Source organism: Ranitomeya imitator, chromosome 1, assembly GCF_032444005.1.
Source record: "Ranitomeya imitator isolate aRanImi1 chromosome 1, aRanImi1.pri, whole genome shotgun sequence".
Lineage (NCBI taxonomy): Eukaryota > Metazoa > Chordata > Amphibia > Anura > Dendrobatidae > Ranitomeya > Ranitomeya imitator.
Window position 1 is genome coordinate 499,351,670 of NC_091282.1, and position 19,795 is coordinate 499,371,464.

Genomic DNA, 19,795 nt, shown 5'->3' on the forward strand with positions numbered 1-19,795 from the left:
ACAGAAGACAGTTTGCAGATAAAACTGAGTCTATTAGATAAAGTGAGGCAGCAGCTGTGAATGTCACCCGCTACCGGCGGCTCCGGCAGTTCATCCACCAGGCGCATCATCATATTGAATTAGAATAAATCAGAGAACATTTCCCTTTCATCATTTCCATTTAAAGAATTTCCCTTTGTGTTGTTCCCATTAATAATGGATGCAGCTAAAGAAGGAGTTACTGTGGAATGGAAACTGACAAAGGAGGGACGCTTAGGCACGCAGCCGTACCACTGAGACTGGATTGTTATTCAGGCTCTGGCAGTTTAAAGAAAGTTTGGAAGATTGAGATCACAGACGTCTTCGTGCACATTCTGATTATAGAAGAAGAAAAGGCGTTCTTTGTAATCGTTTATGGCAGCTACCTGTTTACTCAATGGTTCGGGTTAGGAAAGCAGATATACGCACAATAAAAAAAAAAATAGGACATTGCCAAAAGAAGAGTCATTGTTCCTTTGTTGCGCTGCAAAGTACGGCAGGTTGAACAGCAGCCACGCGCGCGCTACAAGAGGACCGGAGCTGCTCAAAATCTACCTATTGTTCCCGCACTATACACAGCATTGGCTCTACAATGGAAAAGTGTAATGAGGCAAAACACAAAGATGACAGTTATCCGCCTGTCCAGGTCCTGGCTCGCTCAGAGACCACTACCACTCCTCGAGGGCAGACCTGGGCAAAGTGCGGCCCAAGCACCGCACCGTTCCCGCAAGCTCGCTAACTCCATTTGCGCTGACTTCTTTGGTGGAGGAGGGGAATCCGGCCACTTCCTCCACTAATCAACATGTGAAACAGCTGATGTGATGACGTCATTTGAGGATAAGGGGGCCTCATGCCACACATGGGGCAGGCTGGTGTGGGGCTCATGCCGCACATGGGGCAGGCTGGTGTGGGGCTCATGCCGCACATGGGGCAGGCTGGTGTGGGGCTCATGCCGCACATGGTGCAGGCTGGTGTGGGGCTCATGCCGCACATGGGGCAGGCTGGTGTGGGGCTCATGCCGCACATGGGGCAGGCTGGTGTGGGGCTCATGCCGCACATGGGGCAGGCTGGTGTGGGGCTCATGCCGAATATGGGGCAGGCTGGTCTGGGTCCCCACTTATTCGGCAAGCTATAGCGCTTACCGAATAAGCTGCAGAGGGAACCCGGATACAAGGAGCGTGCCGGCTGATCAGCGCCGCAGTTGCATGTGTCACGGCTGTGTCACCATCACAGCACATGCATGGACAGCCCAACACACAAGCATGCATGTGCTGTGATAGTGACATAGCTGCGACACATGCAGCTGTGGAGTAGAACAGCTGATCAGTCGGTGCGCTCCATGTATCCGGATTCCCGCTGCAGCTTATTCGGTAAGTGCTATAGCTTGCCGAATAAGCATGGACACAAAGAAGTTCGCTCAACTCTAATAAGGGGTTGTTGGGGGGCTCATACATTATGTAGAAGGGGCTGTATTCTGGTTCAAATGATATATAGGAGGATGTCAGCATACTTAATTCTGCTCAATATTAAGTGATACAATTATTAATATAACCATAAATAAGAATTATAATACAGGGGGGAAATAAGTATTTGATCCCTTGCTTTGCTTATTTTGTAAGTTTGCCCCCTGACAAAGACATGAACCGTCTTTAATTTTAAGGGTAGGTTAATTTCAACACAGAGATAGAATATCAAAAATAAAATCCAGAAAATCACATTGTATAAATTATATAAATTTATTTGCATTTTGCAGTGAGAAATAAGTATTACATCCCCTACCAACCATTAAGAGTTCTGGCTCCTACAGACCAGTTAGACTCTCCTAATCAACTCGTTACCTGCATTAAAGACAGCTGTCTTACATAGCCACCTTTATAAAAGACTCTTGTCCACAAACTCAATTAATCAGTCAGACTCTAACCTCTACAACATGGGCAAGACCAAAGAGCTTTATAAGGATGCCAAGGACAAGATCATAGGCCTGCATAAAGCTGGAATGGGCTACAAAACCATAAGTAAGATGCTGAGTGAGAAGGAGACAACTGTTGGTGCAATGAAATACAGAAAGACTGTCAATCAACATCGATTTGGGGCACCATGCAAAATCTCACCTTGTGGGGTATCCTTGATCATGAGGAAGATGAGAAATCAGCCTAAAACTACACAGGGGGGAAATGGTTAATGATCTCAAGGCAGCTGTGACCACTGTCACCAAGAAAACCATTGGTCACACATTACGCTGTAAAGGTTTAAAATCCTGCCGTGCCTGCAATACACAGCATCAAAAATTCACCAAAAATTCATAGTGGGAACATAACTTAATAGTCCACAATCAGGTATCGCCACCTACATCAGCACTGTGAATGTCCGTATTCAGCCACGATGAGTATTGGATACAGCAATGGCGCGCTATAAAACTTACCATATATACTCATGTATAAGCCGAGATTTTCAACACATTTTTTTGTGTGCTGAAACACCCCCCTCAGCTTATACACGAGTCATAGTCCCAGAAAGACGGCGGGCGAGAGGCGGGTCACAGAGGCAGGAGCCGGCGGCTGCAGCTGTAACTGTGCCGGCTGCTAAAGAGAAATGAATATTCACTAAGCTGGCAGTGAGTATTCATTTCTCTTATAGCGCGCAGTTACAGCTACAGTCGCCGGCTTCCAGCACACATCCTACTTACCATTCCTGCGCGCCCTCGCTGCATCTCGTTACGGCAACAGCAGCTCTTCCTGCCGAGCGATCATGAGTCCCCCGCTTATTAAGGTAATGAATATTCACCCCTCTCCACTCCCATGGGCGTGGAGTAAATATTCAGAGAGGGCACGCAGGGAAGGTAAGTAGGATGTGTTTTTTTTTTATAGGAACCATGCCTACAAGGATAGGGGATAAGGAGCCATGCAGACGGGGAGCCATGCCCACAAGGACGGGGAGCCATGCATACCAGGATAGTGATTAGGGGACAATGCATACCAGGCTTATACTCGAGTCAATAAGTTTTCCCAGTTTTTCGTGGCAAAATTAGGTGCCTCAGCTTATACTCGGGTCAGCTTATACTCGAGTATATACTGTAATTTAAGGAATTAAGTGTCAAGAAAAATGGAAGGTTATTCTGCACTTTCTGAATTCACAACAATCCAATGATAAAAGTGAATGTATGTTTGTCAACGTGTTTCAGAGTAACACCGACTCCTTCAGAACAACCATACATAAGAACCTTTATCATTAGATTGTCTTGAATCCAGAAAGAGCAGAATAACTTCCATTTACCTCTTACACATCAGTCCAGAACCTCTCACCTAGCCTTCGCAAGCATCATTTTGATGCTGTGCCGACCGCAACAAAATGCAGCAGGTTGCGTTCGACGCAGTTCAGCGCAGCGTCAAAACGACGTATGCGGAGGCATCCGCATGGCCTGCGTACCCAATGTTAGGGTACGCAGGATGCATGCAGACGTAGGCGGAGCTGAAGGAGGTGTGGCAGTGGGCGGGGCTTCACTGAGGAAGAAGGCTGCCATCCGCAACCCTGCCGAACGCTATTGTGAAACCAGCCTAACTGTGCTCTGCTGTGAAAAAATACATTTAAAAAAAATATATATATGCACATAGAAAAAAATAAAATTCAAATAAATTTTGCTTCTCTGAAAAAAAATAAAAATGTGGTACTGCCACATTCGTAAAGATCTTCTTCCAGCAGTGAGAACAGGTCAGCAGCCTGGCATTAGTAGTTCTCACCGTTGCATGAAATCAAATGAAGTGAATTCAAGGATGAGGTTCAAGTCCCCCAAAAGAAGTAAAATTAAAAAAAATAATAAAAAATAAAAAAGTAAAAATAAAATATATTTCCTCTTCCTTTTTACCACATTAAAAAAAATATGGTATCACCATATTCATAAAAGTCTGTTCTATCAAACTGTTATAGCAAATGCCTTAGGGTATGTGTCCACGTTCAGGATTGCATTAGGATTTTATGCTGGTAAAATCCTGACCAAATCTGCACCTGAGGTCACTGGCAGGTCACCTGCGTTGTCCTTGCGTTGTTTCAGCAATGTAAGGACATGCCGCATTCTTAAAAGACGCGCCGCATGTCCGCTTCCGCGGGTCTGCCACATGCGTCTTTTAATGCATAGTGGAGACGGGATTTCATGAAATCCCCTCCACTGTGCTGTAACATCTGGACGCTGCGTGTTTGACGCTGCAGCTCAACGCAGCGTCAAACACAGCGTGTCCTGAACGTGGAAACATACCCTTAAGGAGAAAAATAGTAAAAAGCAATAACAATCAATCAAAAGATCTAGTGTGCCCTAAAATAAAGTCAGTTCACCATGCAAAAAACAAGCCCTAAAGTATCTTTATTGACAGAAAAATACCGGATTACTTAACGGTAATGCTCTTTTATAGAGCCCACAACAGCACCCACTAGAGAGAGGGGATCCGCCCCTAGGAACAGGAAACCTACAGAGAGATAAAAGGGGCGGCCCCCCCTCGCTCCTCAGTTGTTTTACAGAGAATAGGAGGAACCGCCAGGTTTTAGTTAACAGGTTCAGGTATATACATATATATATACATATTTACAACCTCATACTACATCTTTCTAATATTTACACCTCACCAAAAAAGCACCATGTGCAACTATATACAGAAAAGGGAGGGATGTGAACGGGTGCTGTCGTGGGCTCTATAAAAGAGCATTACCGGTAAGTAATCCGGTATTTTCTATTCGCCACGACAGCACCCACTAGAGAGAATTACAGAGACTATAGACTGGGTGGGTTTACTGAGTCAAGGACCGATACACCGAAGGTCAGGTCAGAAGCAGAGGATAGATCTAATCTATAATGCTTATAGAAGGTGTTAGGTGAAGACCAAGTTGCAGCCTTTCATATAAGGTCTATTGGTACATTTGCCCTTTCTGCCCAGGAAGTCGACAAGGCTCTTGTAGAGTGCGCTCCTACATGCATTGGAGGATCTTTTCCTCCCACTTTATACGCCAAGATTATGGCTTCTCTGATCCAGCGAGATAATGTGTTCTTTATCACTCTGGCACCCTTGGTTTTACCCTGGAAAGACACAAAGAGAGCCCTACTCTTCCTCCAGTCCCTAGTTCTCTCTAAATAGGCTAAGACAGTCCTTTTTACATCTGGGGTGTGAAGTCTATCTTCTTCTGGAGTTGAGTGGTTCTCATAAAAGGTAGGTAGCAAGATCTCTTGGGATCTATGAAAGGTAGAGGCCACCTTAGGGAGATAACACGGATCTGTTTTTAAAAGTATCCTATCTGATGTTACCACCAAAAAGGGAGGATCTATAGATAATGCATGAAGATCACTAACTCTTCTAGCAGAAACTAATGCCACTAATAATACCGTTTTTAAAGAAATATTCTTTAGTGAGGCTGCATGGAGAGGCTCAAAAGGTGGTTGTGTCAATGCATTTAGGACTATCGATAGATCCCACTGAGGAACCCGAGGTATGCTAATTGGTTTTGATCTCTCACAGGCAGATATAAACCGAGATATCCATCTATTACCTGCAACATCATAATTAAACAGAGCTCCTAAGGCTGACACCTGAACCTTCAGAGTGCTTACGGAAAGACCTAATTCCAGACCTTTTTGTAGAAATTCCAATATTGGAAATATAGGAATTTCAGCTGAAAGTTGTGTAGTATGAAATTGAAGAAATTTTCTCCAAATTCTAACATAAATCCTGGTAGTTGAAGGTTTTCTGCTTTTCATCAGAGTATCTATTAACCCACTAGAAAACCCCCTGAGATTTAGTAACCGCCTTTCAAACTCCATGCAGTTAAATTCATGCCCTTTGCCTGAGGATGAAGGAACGGACCCTGAGAGAGCAAGTCCCTGGACTGAGGCAGAATCCACGGGTCCGACACTGACATCGCCCTCAGCCATGAGAACCATGGCCTTTTGGGCCAGAACGGGGCTATTAATAGAATTTTTGCTCTTTCTTCCCTTATTTTTCTTATTACCAAAGGCAGTAGATTCCATGGAGGAAAAGCATATGACAGGTCGAAAGTCCATGGTACTTGGAGGGCATCGAGTATGTCCGGCTCGTCCTCCCTGTTTAGAGAGGCAAACACCCTGACCTGTCGGTTGGCTCTTGTGGCAAACAAGTCTATTTGAGGAACACCCCATCGAGCTGTTATCATCTTGAAAATTTTTCTGTTTAGCATCCATTCTCCTTGATGAAGGGTGTGACGGCTCAGAAAATCTGCACGAAAATTGTCTGTGCCCCTGATGTGCACTGCTGACAGTGATAGCAGATGACCTTCTGCTAATTCCATGATGTCTGATGCCAGCCCCCTGAGTCTGTCCGACCGCGTACCTCCTTGATGGTTCAAGTAAGCTACCGCCGTGGTGTTGTCGGAGAACACTCTTGTGTGAGAGCCGCTGAGCTGAGGAAGAAAGTGAAGTAGGGAATAATATATCGCCCTCAACTCTTTGACATTCGAAGAACTATCAAGTTCCGAACTAGACCAAAGATCCTGAACCCACTGATCCTGAAAATGTGCACCCCAGCCTTTAGGCCCAGCATCTGTGGTCACTATACTAGAGGGGGAAATTACCCAAAGAACCCCTTTTGAAAGGTTTTTCTGATTTAACCACCACTTAAGAGAGTGTAATACTTCCGTTGTTAGATAAACTGTCCTATCCAGACAGCCTCTATTCTTGATGTCTTCCTCCAATATAAATTTTTGTAGAAGCCTAGTATGAGCCTGTGCCCACTGGACCGCAGGAATACACGATGTCAGAGAACCTAGTAATTACATGCTCTGTCTGAGTGACATACTACGATTTTTTATTGCTAAGGATACCTTATCAACTATGGAGATTTTCTTATCCTCGGGCAGCTTACAAATCTGGTCAGCTGAATCTAGAAGGAGTCCAAGGAATTTCTGACACTTTACAGGCTGAAGTCTAGATTTTTCCCAATTAACCAGCCAACCCAGGGATTGCAAGGAAAACACTACTTCCCGTAACCTCTGCTCACACTGTAGGGGGTCTTTACCTACAATCAATAGGTCATCTAGATATGGAATGACTAAAGTATCCTTTACTCTTAAGAAAGACATTACTTCCAATAGCAATTTTGTAAAAACCCTTGGGGCCCATAGATAACCCGAAGGGCATCGCCTTATATTGTAGATGACGAATTTGTCCCTCTATACAAACTGCTACCCGAAGAAACTGCTGGTATAAATGATGTATAGGAATATGATAGTAAGCATCCTTAAGATCCAATACTACCATGTAGCAGTTTGGAAATAGATTTTTTATAGCTGAACGAATGGATTCCATCTTGAATGTTTTAGGTCTTATAAAGGAATTCAGCTTTCTTAAATTAATTATGGTTCTGAAAGAGCCATCCGGCTTACTAATCAGAAACAAGGGAGAATAAAATCCTCTCCCCATCTGGGAAGATGGGACATCCACTAGGACTTGTTTGCGTAGGAGGGTTTTAACCTCTGTTTCAAGTGCCTCTTGCTGAGGCCTGGATCTTAAGGTGGTAAGGAGGAAGGAATCCGGAGGAGTTCTAATAAAGTCTAATGTGAGCCCTGAAGATATTAATTTAATAGCCCATGGATTAATTGTTATCTCTTCCCATTGTTGCCTAAACTGTTTTAGCCTTCCACCCACTGGAGGAATATAGTTAATGGAATTTGTCGGCTGGCTTGAATGGACGTTTATTAAACAAGTTTCCTTTTTGTTTAAAATCCTTATTGTTCCATCTGTCTCTGAAGCCTCCCCTCTTTCCGAATGGTGGCTTCCTGAACGCCCTTCTGTAAGACGGAATAAAGGGATTAGGGAATCCTTTTTTCCTTTCACCTGCCTTAGTGAGTATATCATCAAGGACTGTTCCAAAAAGGTACTCACCCTGACAGGGTATGGCACATAATTTGGATCTAGACTGGGCATCTCCCTTCCAGTTTTTTAGCCATAAAGCACGCCTAGCCGTATTGGAGAGATTACCTGTTCTGGCCGCAAGTCGTAGGGAGTCAATAGAGGCATCAGATATAAAGGCAGCCGCACCCTTGATCAAAGGGATAGATGCTCGTAACTTTTCCCTGGATACACCATTTTTAATATTTTGCTCCAGCTGATCCAGCCAGACTAGCATTGACCTGCTAGTACATGTGGCTGAAATTGCCGGCTTGAATGCCGTGACACAGGCCTCCCACGATTTTTTAAGGAGCGCATCTGATTTTCGGTCCATGGGATCTGATAAGGAACCTGCATCCTCCACGGGCAAGGAAAAACGGCGAGATGTAGATGCAACTGCCGCATCAACCTTCGGTATTTTGGTCCAGGTACTCAAATCTTCGTCATCGAAGGGGTAGCGCCTTTTACAGGATATTGGCACAAACCCCTTTTGACCTTTACCCCACTCCTTCTTAACGAGGTCTTTTATGGCCTGGTTTATTGGAAACACGTGGCCTTTCCGTTGGGAAAGACCAGCAAACATGACTTCCTGTGGTGTCTGGGGTTCTTTTGACTCAGATACCCCCATTGTATTTCTCACTGATTTGACTAAGTTGTTTATGCCTTCTGTTGGAAAACAAACAAAGTCTTCTTCCTCTGAAGAATCGGACAGCTGAGAGACCTCTAAGTCGACCTCCCCACTCTCTGCTGACGTGTCAGCTTTAGGTGGGGATACTCTTCTTTTCCTTTTCTCCATATTAACTGAGGAAGAACCGCCTCCTAACGACTGAAGTTCTTCCCGAATTATGAGCCGTATGTCATTCATCTTAACCGATTCCTCCTGCCGTAAGGTGTTATCTATACATGTCTGACACAGATTTTTAAGATAGGAGTCAGGCAGGGGTTCGGTACATATAGCACATTGTTTGTGCTTACTCTTCCCCGTCCTCTTTGCCTAGAAATAATATAAGCAAAGGAATCAATATAAGCTTCAGTGAAGCTATATATACACTCACCCAGCGTATTAATTTTACCGGCTGCAGGGTTGCCTTAGTCTGGGATGTGGAACGGGACGATTTCCTTCCCGATTTGTCAGTGGAGTCACTTATTTTAGAGTGTCCACTGCTCTTTTTTCTGGTTTCACTACTAGGTACTAGTGGCTCTTCCATGGGGTGCATACGGACCTCCTCTTGGGACGACATAATGCACACTGACTGCACTCCTAATCCTTACTTTTATAGTGTAGCCACTCCTGCACACATCCCCCTTCTTTTTTTTTTTTTTTCTACTCACAAGTCTGGCGTCAGGACACTGGGATCGCATGGGGGAATCCAATATGGCGGTTCCCCCGGAAATAGTACTCCGACCTCGCGACCCCGGAAGTTCAAGCTTTCTTTCCGGGGACGCCGACGCTACTGCGCATGCGCCCGCGTCTGCTGTATACCGGAACACGCCGCTGAAAGCGCTGCATCCACCACCATGTCGCCTCTTACCTTGGAGGGACAGGAGGGAAGACTCCGACCGGGGACGCCATCCGCCGCTCAGCTCCACTCAGGAGGGCACCACCGCAGGTATCCACACTGCACCATGCAATTGTCAGCACTTATCCAACTGTGTCCCAGCAGGGAGACCGTTGGCACCTTCAGGCTTTCCTGTCAGCCGCACCAGATGAGGGGGGAGCCCGCAGGAACATTCCCCCGACACTGTCTACCTGCTCTGGGACCCCTGTCGCTCAGCAGAGACGGTACAGGCGGTAGCCCAGGCAGGTTTTCCTCTTCTTAGCACCATAGAGCTTCTCTGTGGGTTCCCTTCTAGGAACAGGAAACCAACTGAGGAGCGAGGGGGGGCCGCCCCTTTTATCTCTCTGTAGGTTTCCTGTTCCTAGGGGCGGATCCCCTCTCTCTAGTGGGTGCTGTCGTGGCGAATAGAAAATAAAAAAAGTGTTACATGACAAATATAGTGCCACAAACCAGATTTTTATATATATTTTTTTAAACTTCTGATTTTGTATTAACATTAAATTGAAAAAAAAAAAAAGTCAATACACGTTAGGCATCTCCGTAATCATACTGGAGAACCAAGTTACCAGGTCATTTTTACCATACAAGTGTAGTAAATCTCCCCGACCTCCTCCTGCCCCCAAAAAAGGAGTTGCATTTATTCCATGCATGCTTATATTGCACAGCAGGGAAGGGGCGCCATTTCACTTTTCACTTCAGTTAAACAAAATGGTGCTGCACTGTGATCCTAAACTTTAACCCCCCCTTTTACAGACAGCAAGGGGAGGAGTGACATCACACATCAGCAGATCCCGCCCACATTTACTGCAGCTGTAAAGCAAGCTAGCAGTACACTAGGTTTTCAGCTGTTCCCCCTAGTGTTTATTTCAATTATTTAAAAAATTAAATTAACGTTTTTTGGTGACACATTCAGATTAACGCTGGAACGCATACCTGGGGCCTCGCAGGCCTGCCAGGTTACTTGTTTTCTATTTTCTGTAAAAGTACTTTAGTTAGAATTTTGAAAATCTAGGTCCTCAGGTATATAGTTGTTAGTAATTTCCAGTTATTCATATATTTTTATGTTACAGACATTTCGGTATAACAACCTTTTTTTGGGACTACCCCATATTCACGCACCTGGGGCCTTTTAGGCCTGTACTAGGTTTACATGTGATACTCAGTCTTTTTGTCTGTATTGTTGCTGGGGAAGAACTTTTATGACTCTGCTATTGCTATATGCCCAGCAAGCCAGCTAAGTATGGCATAAAAATTTTCTGGATGTGCGATTCAGCAAGCTATTATGGGATGAATGGTCTGATTTACTGTGGCAAAGAAGCTGATGCTCCAGTCCAGAAAGACCTATGTTCCGACAGTAAAAACACTTGCTCTACCAATTTTCAATTCAGGAAAAAATATTACAATGGATAATTACTTTAACAATTTTGAAATGGCCAACATTTTGCTTCAAAAGCAACTTACACTTGTTGGTACTATGAGGCCAAACCGCCGCAAAATTCCTCCAATCATGAAGCACAATGCACAGCGAACAATCTAAAAGTGTATTCAGTTTCTGCATTCAAACAACAATGGTGTCTTATAAAGCCAAGAAAGAAAAATCTGTGATATTACTGAGTACAATGCATCATGATGGAAGTATTGACACCAATGACAGGAAAAAAAACCTGAAATCATACTGCATTATAATAAGACAAAAGGAGGTGTCGACAAGATGGACAAAATGATTGGAGAGTATTTATGCAAAAGGCAGACTAAACGTTGGCCTGTTGCCCTTTTTTCCAATATCCTTGATGTGTCAGCCCTCAATAGCTACATTGTTTATTGTCAAACTAATCCAGAATTCCATGCCAACAGGAAAGACAAGAGACGTCTATTTTTGACAGAACTTTGTTATGAACTTTTTATGCCTACTATGATGGAGAGAAGAAGCATGATATGCTTATCAAGGCAAATTACGGAGGCAATGATCCGATATGGAATACGCTTTCTGGAACATTCAGAGCAAAGGGGAAAAAAAAAGAAAGCGCTGCTATATTTGTCCAGCAAAGAAGGAAAGAAAATCGGAGTGTTTCTGTTCTACTTGCGGACAAAATGTATGCAAGGAACATTCAGCCAAAAAAATAATATCCGAGAATTGTCAGGGGAATATGTAAAGTTACAAATAAATATTCCTGCACCAAGTTTGCTACAACCAAAAAATGTTTGTGAAACCAGAACACATGAGCTGCGCACACAGTGAACAAGCCCTTGGTGTTCACACCACCAAGAGACTTGAAAACACAAAAAGGCACAGTAAAACCAAAAACACTCTGTTGCAAAAATATCACAGTGGACAGCAAGTGCTAGTAAAAAGATGGAAAAACAGGGTATTTGGTTGATACGTTTTTTGCAAAAAATGTATATTAAGCCGCTCTACCAAACGTCAAGGTATAAGGGCTTGTTCACTCTTTTTTTGAGCTGTGCGCACAGGAGCCGTTCTGTCCAGCGTGTCCACATGGACATTCCTTTTCTGAATCCTGCTCATATAGGTATTGTACATATGACCAGGTTTTAAATACATCAGATAGGGATTACATACATTAGTTAGGACTGCTCTGATATAGGTATACCTTGACGTTTGGTAGAGCGGCTTAATATACATTTTTTGCAAAAAACGTATCAACCAAATACCCTGTTTTTTCCATCTTTTTACTAGCACTTGCTGTCCACTGTGATATTTTTGCAACAGAGTGTTTTTGGTTTTACTGTGCCTTTTTGTGTTTTCAAACCAAAAAATGTTTTCATAAAAAAATTGCATATAGAATGCCTATATTTGGCGTGCCCGTTTACTTACTTTTTTGTTGTTTTATGCACATAATTATGTTTTGAAATATACACATCTTAGGCTGTGTTCCCAGTAGCACTGGGGTTCGCCAGAAGGGGATCAATAATGGATCACCAGGAGGTCAGATCCATTACGGATCCCCTCCTGGCGGACCCCAGCGCTAGTTGGAATGCATCCTTACCTTGCAATTGTAAAATAAATTTTGAAAAGTATTTTTGAGTTATTCCGTGTTATTTGCACACAGGCCTAAAAGGCCCCAGGTGCGTGAATATGGGGTAGTCCCAAAAAAGGTTGTTATACCGAAATGCCTATAACATAAAAATATATGAAGAACTGGAAATTACTAACAGCTATATACCTGAGGAATACCTAGAGTTTCAAAATTCTAACTAAAGTAATTTTACAGAAAATAGAAAAGAAGTAACCTGGCAGGCCTGCGAGGCCCCAGGTATGCGTCCGCCAGCCTTAGCTGGGGTCACCAGGAGGTCAGATCCTTTACAGAATCCCGTCCTGGCGGACCCCTGCGCTAGTGGGAATGCATCCTTACTTTGCAATAAACTTTGAAAAGTATTTTTATTTGAGTTATTCCATGATAATTGTAAACAGGCCTAAAAGGCCCCAGGTGCGTGAATGTGTAGATTTCTATGGGTATGCGTTCTAGGGTTAAGATTTCCTAACATTTCTGAGGGTGATTATGCTAATGACACTATGCTCAGAGTTTGATCCGAGTGTCAGCACAGTGTGATTAGATTCTCTTGGTGAGAAGATGGAGATCAAAAATGTCTCCATTTTCTCTATTCTGTGAGTGCATGGAAATCTGACTGCACTCAGATGTCACCCAAGTGCTGTCTGATGAATTCCATGCACCCATTCAGTCTAGACCGATTTACACGCCAAATTGCGGCATACTGCAACTTTTTTCTCAAGCTAAATCAGTATGAGAAAAAGGCACTGATCAGAACTGCCCCATTACACATCATTGGTACAAGTGCTATCCAATGAAAAAAATGATCATCCTACTAACACGGTGGTATGAGCAGGCGCCATCAGTTATTCTCATTTAAAGCAAGTTTGCAAATTGGATACTCGCAGACACAACAAGACCACTCGGACCAGCAAACAGAACTGAATCCTACCAGCGAGTACAAGGGTAAGTTACACACTTTTAGAATTCAGAAAGCTCCTGTGCTTGCTGAAAATTTGCTTTGAATAGGACAGCCCCTTTAAACTGAATCTGTCAGCAGGTCTGTGCCATGTAATCTGAGGGCAGTATGAAGTAGGGGCTGAGACACTGATTTTAGCGATGTGTCACTTATTAGGCTGGTCCAAACACCCCCCAGCACGGATTAGAAGCTTCCTGTCAATATACAATGTACATAAAAAGCAGATAATCAGCTGTGTGGGTTGGTTTAGCTTTCTCAGCTCTGCTACATCCAAAAACTGATTGTATCACATCTGATGTACCCAGTAAACTAAATGATACATAATTGGAATCAGGGTCTCTTCCTCTACATTGTGCTGCTCTCAGATGAGGTAGAAAAGACCTGCTGGCAGATTCCCTTTGAAGGTCTGAAAATACTTCTCACGTCAACCTGAGTTAACCGCTATTTGCACAAATTACCTGGCACTGGGACAATTCTTCTGTCAGGTTGCTTACGTCTTCTTCAAGTTGTAGTATGCGTTCTTGGGCATTCTGCTTGGCAGACATTTTTTTTCTACCACCTAGAGGTACCAGCAAAGATGAAACAGAGTAAGGGCTACAATAAACAGATGAAAAATATAATTATATACTGATCAGATAAGTTTTCAGTAGACCTATCTGAATTCATAGTGTAAGAAAGCAGGAGGTAACATCCTGGATGCCAGGTATGCGTCACTGAGGTGGCTGGCCTTAGTGATGCAAGTCCCAGGAAGTCTGTACCAGTAACATTAGCTACTGAGAGGGTTACTATTTGATTGGATTTTGGGTTCGGCATTTAGGAGCAACCAAAAGAGCCTTGGTGGGAAAGGTCGCTCCCATACTGCTGTCCAGGTCTTACAAGTCTAATAACAGGCAGCTGGGTTAGCTTAGCAGAGGCTGGAGAAATACTGAGCTGGTAAATACTCTGTTATATACTGAGGTCCTGTGACACCGTTATATTTATTGTACCTTACCCACAGAAAAGGACTGGTTTTGTTTATTCATTTGTGCTGAAGAAAGTGGTTTCCATTTTGGAGCTGGAAAGTTTATGAAGGACAATAAACTTTATTCTGCTTTGATATAAAAACCCTGTGCTTGTGTGCATCCACATGGCTATCAGAGAGATGGAATCCACCCCACAATAATTATATAGGAAAAAAAAGACCTAGGTCCATCAAGTTCAACCTCCCCACCAGTTACACATTACTCCATCACTAGATTATATAGAATCCACAATGCCATTTGTTGGGGGAAAAAATCGTCCAGCCCTTTTCTAAAAGCTGCTATAGTGTCAGCCATTACTACCTTCTGTGGTCGGCATTCCACAGTCTGACTGCTCTAACTGTAAAGAACCCTTTCCTGTTTATCTGCCGGAATCGCCTTTCCTCCACCCGTAATGAGCGTCCCCATAGTCCTCAGTATGGTCTTTAGAAGGAATAAGTCATGTGCCAGTCCTTTGTATTGACCACACATTTATATATGTAAATGAGATCTCTTCTGAGACACCATTGTTCTAAGCTAAACAAGCCCAACTTTTCCCAACATCTCATAATACAAGAGGTCATCCATCCCTTGTAATAATCTAGTGCCCACCTTTGAACTGATTCTAACTTCTGAATATCCTTTTTAAAATGTGGAGCCCAAAACTGTATCCCATATTCTAGATGTGGCCTCACCTGTGGTTTATAAAGGGGTAACAATATGTTGGGATCGTGGGATTTTCTCTCTCTTTTTATACATCCTTAAATCCTGTTTGCTTTTGCAGCTGCTGCTTGACATTGAGTGCTGCTGCTCAGCTTACTTGTAACCAGAATAACCAAGTCCTCCTCCTGTTCTGTAGAACCTAGCATATTTCCACTTAATGTATATTCAGCAATCCAAAAAGAAAAATAATAATTCTAGTTAAACTGTAAATAAAAATGACCATATCTTGTACCCGGGGCTATTTATGTGCTTTGGACTTTTTTTCTAATTTTAGTGTGAAAAATTATACATAGGTTTGAGTGAATCAACAAATGCATTTGCACACACGATGTGCTACGGCTTCTTAACACTGGATCATGCTCCATTTATGATGTCCTTTAGTGGCGTAAGAGCAAGCCAGGGATTTAGATTGGGTAACGGTGGAAAGCAGTGTGGCTCCTATCACGTGTCATCTGGACCCCAGAAGTCTACCCATACCACCTGCATGGCCAACACTCCCACAGACAGCATAAGGGGGCCATGTACCCATATTCAGCCATATAAACAAGCATTGGCTATGCCAGTCTCAGCTGCAGAGGTGGCGCCCACCGGATTGGAATGACGAAGGTATGAACACAATATTTTAAAGGTAATCATCTGTCAGTGGGACCAATCCTACTAAGTCATCTATAACGGCATGTAAGTATTCATAGAAGGCTGAATAAAATGATACCTTGATATCTGCGATCTGATGTTGTATACCAGAGAAATCCACATTTTTCTTATATGTAAATGAGCTGTTAAGATCTATGGGCCGGACATTAACCTACAAAGTGGCTTGGTCCTTAAGGGGTTAATGGCCAGTGTGTACACGTGCTCCCACACATTGACTTATAATCTGGCTCCCTTTATTTTAGCATGAGACATGTAGAGCAGGAGAGCAGACTGTCAGTCTTTACATGTCTGAAAAAAATAAACATGGAATAAAACATCAGAGTGCAGATATCAAGGTATCATTTTATCTAGCATCCTGTGACCTACAGCCAATAAACGGTTTAGGAGGGTTCTTCCTATTGACAGATGTCCTTGTTTATATTAGGATTGTACTGTTTGCTACTTTACCAAGAAATTATCCTTTAAATAAAGCCATAATACTCATTAACCCCTTAACACCACAGCCAATTTTCTTCTTTGCACTTTCAATTTTTCTTGCCCATCAGAGAACATGCACTGACAGCTGGAAAAAGCAATGAGAACATGCGCTAACAGCTGGAAAAAGCAGCGAGAACATGCGCTAACAGCTGGAAAAAGCAGCGAGAACATGCGCTAACAGCTGGAAAAAGCAGCGAGAACATGCGCTAACAGCTGGAAAAAGCAGCGAGAACATGCGCTAACAGCTGGAAAAAGCAGCGAGAACATGCGCTAACAGCTGGAAAAAGCAGCGAGAACATGTGCTAACAGCTGGAAAAAGCAGCGAGAACATGCGCTAACAGCTGGAAAAAGCAGCGAGAACATGCGCTAACAGCTGGAAAAAGCAGCGAGAACATGCGCTAACAGCTGGAAAAAGCAGCGAGAACATGCGCTAACAGCTGGAAAAAGCAGCGAGAACATGCGCTAACAGCTGGAAAAAGCAGCGAGAACATGCGCTAACAGCTGGAAAAAGCAGCGAGAACATGCGCTAACAGCTGGAAAAAGCAGCGAGAACATGCGCTAACAGCTGGAAAAAGCAGCGAGAACATGCGCTAACAGCTGGAAAAAGCAGCGAGAACATGCGCTAACAGCTGGAAAAAAGCAGCGAGAACATGCGCTAACAGCTGGAAAAAAGCAGCGAGAACATGCGCTAACAGCTGGAAAAAGCAGCGAGAACATGCGCTAACAGCTGGAAAATCAGCGAGAACATGCGCTAACAGCTGGAAAATCAGCGAGAACATGCGCTAACAGCTGGAAAAAGCAGCGAGAACATGCGCTAACAGCTGGAAAAAGCAGCGAGAACATGCGCTAACAGCTGGAAAATCAGCGAGAACATGCGCTAACAGCTGGAAAATCAGCGAGAACATGCGCTAACAGCTGGAAAAAGCAGCGAGAACATGCGCTAACAGCTGGAAAAAGCAGCGAGAACATGCGCTAACAGCTGGAAAATCAGCGAGAACATGCGCTAACAGCTTTGCATTCTGCAGGTGACATGACAGCTCTTTTCCTGGTTTTCTCAATGTTCCAAACTGCTGATCAAAAACTCAGTGTGAACATACAGTTTAAAAGATTGGGGGCAGGAAGAATCCTTCCCGTCCAGGTAGCGGTTATCGGACATATGCCGTGCACACAGCTCGTATACACGCGGGCCCCCTTATTTCCCGAGTGCTATCACAATACCTCGCTCTATAATAGCAATGTCATGCGGTACCGGTCCGTGCAGCAGCGGCGGCGCCGTTACAAGAGGAGGCAGAGCAGAACATACAGCTCAGCACCAGCCGGAAGCCGCATTTCCAGGACTCGGTGCGACCATTTCCCCGCTCGTCCTGCCCGCCTCTATGCAGCCAATCACAAGCCACTCTCTGCTTTGGTCACCAATCACGTTTCAGCTACCTTCCTCGAGTCACTGAGCGACGACAGTGGTGATTGGCTGAGCGCAAATTGTTTATGGTTACTCAGCGGTTGTCACAGGCTTGTGAGAGAGCGGAGATCTTCAGTTGGGGAAAAAAGCCGTCACACAGCCGGTATAGAGCAAGCCTGGAAATCACACTCTCCCTTAGGCTATATTCACACTTAGCGGTTTTTACCGCGGAACCGCCGCGATTTTGATGCTGCGGGTCCGCAGCAGTTTCCATAGCGTTTACAGTAACATGTAAACCCTATGGAAACCGCAAACCGCTGTGCACATGCTGCGGGAAAAACCGCGCGGGAACGCAGCGGTTTACAACCCGCAGCATGTCACTTCTTTGTGCAGAATCGCTGCGATTCTGCACCCATAGGAATACATTGAACCGCTTACTTCCCGCATGGGGCTGTGCCCACGTTGCGGGAAGTAAGCGGATAATGTGCGGGTGGTACCCGGGGTGGAGGAGAGGAGACTCTCCTCCAGGCCCTGGGAACCATATTTGGGGTTAAAAAATAAAACATCTGGTTATACTCACCCTCTGACGTCCGGATCTCCTGGGCGCTGCACGCGGCCGTCCGGTCAGAGTTGCTGTGCGACCAGGACCTGCGGTGACGTCGCGGTCACATGACCGTGACGTCACGAAGGGTCCTTCTCGCACAGCATCTTAGGAACCGGACCGCCGGGTGCAGCGCCCAGGAGATCCGGACATCAGAGGGTGAGTATAACCAATTTTTATTATTTTTAACATTACTATTGATGCTGCATATTGCTGCATATGCAGCATCAATAGTATAGGCGGAAACCCGCAGCGGAAAACGCGGAACAAACCGCGATAAATCTGCAGGGAGAACCGCAGTTGTTTTGCCCTGCAGATTTATCAAATCCGCTGCGGGAGAACCCGCAGGGACCCGACGCAAGGTGTGAACATAGCCTTACCGCCCGAATCTGCCTATTCACAAGCTGCGATTTCTATGTCATGAATTGAATGGATAACCCGACTGCACCCCCAACAAATTAAAAATAATAATAAAAAATATATATATATACATCTAATATATAAAGCTGAATGTATGTGTGTATGTCCGGGATTGGCATCTGCACCGTCGCAGCTACAGCCACAAAATTTTGCACAGTCACACGTCTGGACCCCGAGAGCCTCATAGGCTATGTTGTGAGGTGAAATTTTAACCCCGCGCTTTCCAATTCACCAATTTTGCCCCTATCTACATAATGGGGAAAAAGTGAAAGGAAAAGTGTTGGAGGCAAATTGACAGCTGCCAGATGTGAACAAGGGGGACTTAAAGAGTGAGAGCGATGGCGCCAAAGAGTATATACCGTACAGTTGCTAAGGTGGGGCCCCGACATGGGATTCTCACCACACACTGGGATATGAACACACACAAAATGCGCCACACACTACCACGTGCTTGAACACATATTACCCTCAGCACACATTTCACCACACATACACCAACCTCGCCACATAAAAGTCGAAACACAAAAGTCGCCGCTCAAAACTCGCCACGCGCAAAACTCGCCACATGCAAAACTAGGCTCACGCAAAACTCGCCACACGTGCAAAACTCACCTCATGGAAAACTCGCCACACGCAAAACTTGCACACACGGAAAAATTGCCACATGCAAAAAAGTTGCAACACATGCAAAAGTTGCCTCACACAAAACTTGCACATACTCAAGGCACCACACATAAAACTCGCCACGCGCAAAACTCGCCATACGCAAAACACTTGCTGCACACAACTTGCTACACTAACCTGTCACATGCAACTCGCCACACAAAAAGTTGCTACACGCATGTCGCCACACGCAACTCAACACACAACTTGACACACGAAACTCGCACGAAAAATTAAAATCTGATTAATAAGCAGACAAACTACAAGAGCAACAAATGTACCATATAGGAAATCCGGCAGCTGTCAGTCACATGACCTGTCTATTATGTGTATGTGTGAGCTAATATATACTGCCAGGGGGGAGGGCTTCCTGTTGGCTGGGGATTTATCAGGCTG

General features: G+C 44.4%; 1 protein-coding gene across 1 annotated transcript in view; it reads right to left on the minus strand.

The window, feature by feature from the left end:
• The window catches only part of CNTLN (centlein), a 537,174-nt gene extending 519,492 nt beyond the window's left edge, over positions 1-17,682 (minus strand). Inside the window, exons 1-2 of the mRNA XM_069766280.1 lie at positions 17,535-17,682; positions 13,923-14,023 (exon numbers count right to left, since the gene is read on the minus strand). Coding sequence (XP_069622381.1) covers positions 13,923-14,009 — 87 coding nt within the window. The 5' untranslated portion in view covers positions 14,010-14,023; positions 17,535-17,682. The remainder of the gene's footprint in view (positions 1-13,922; positions 14,024-17,534) is intronic.
• Positions 17,683-19,795: the final 2,113 nt, after the last annotated feature.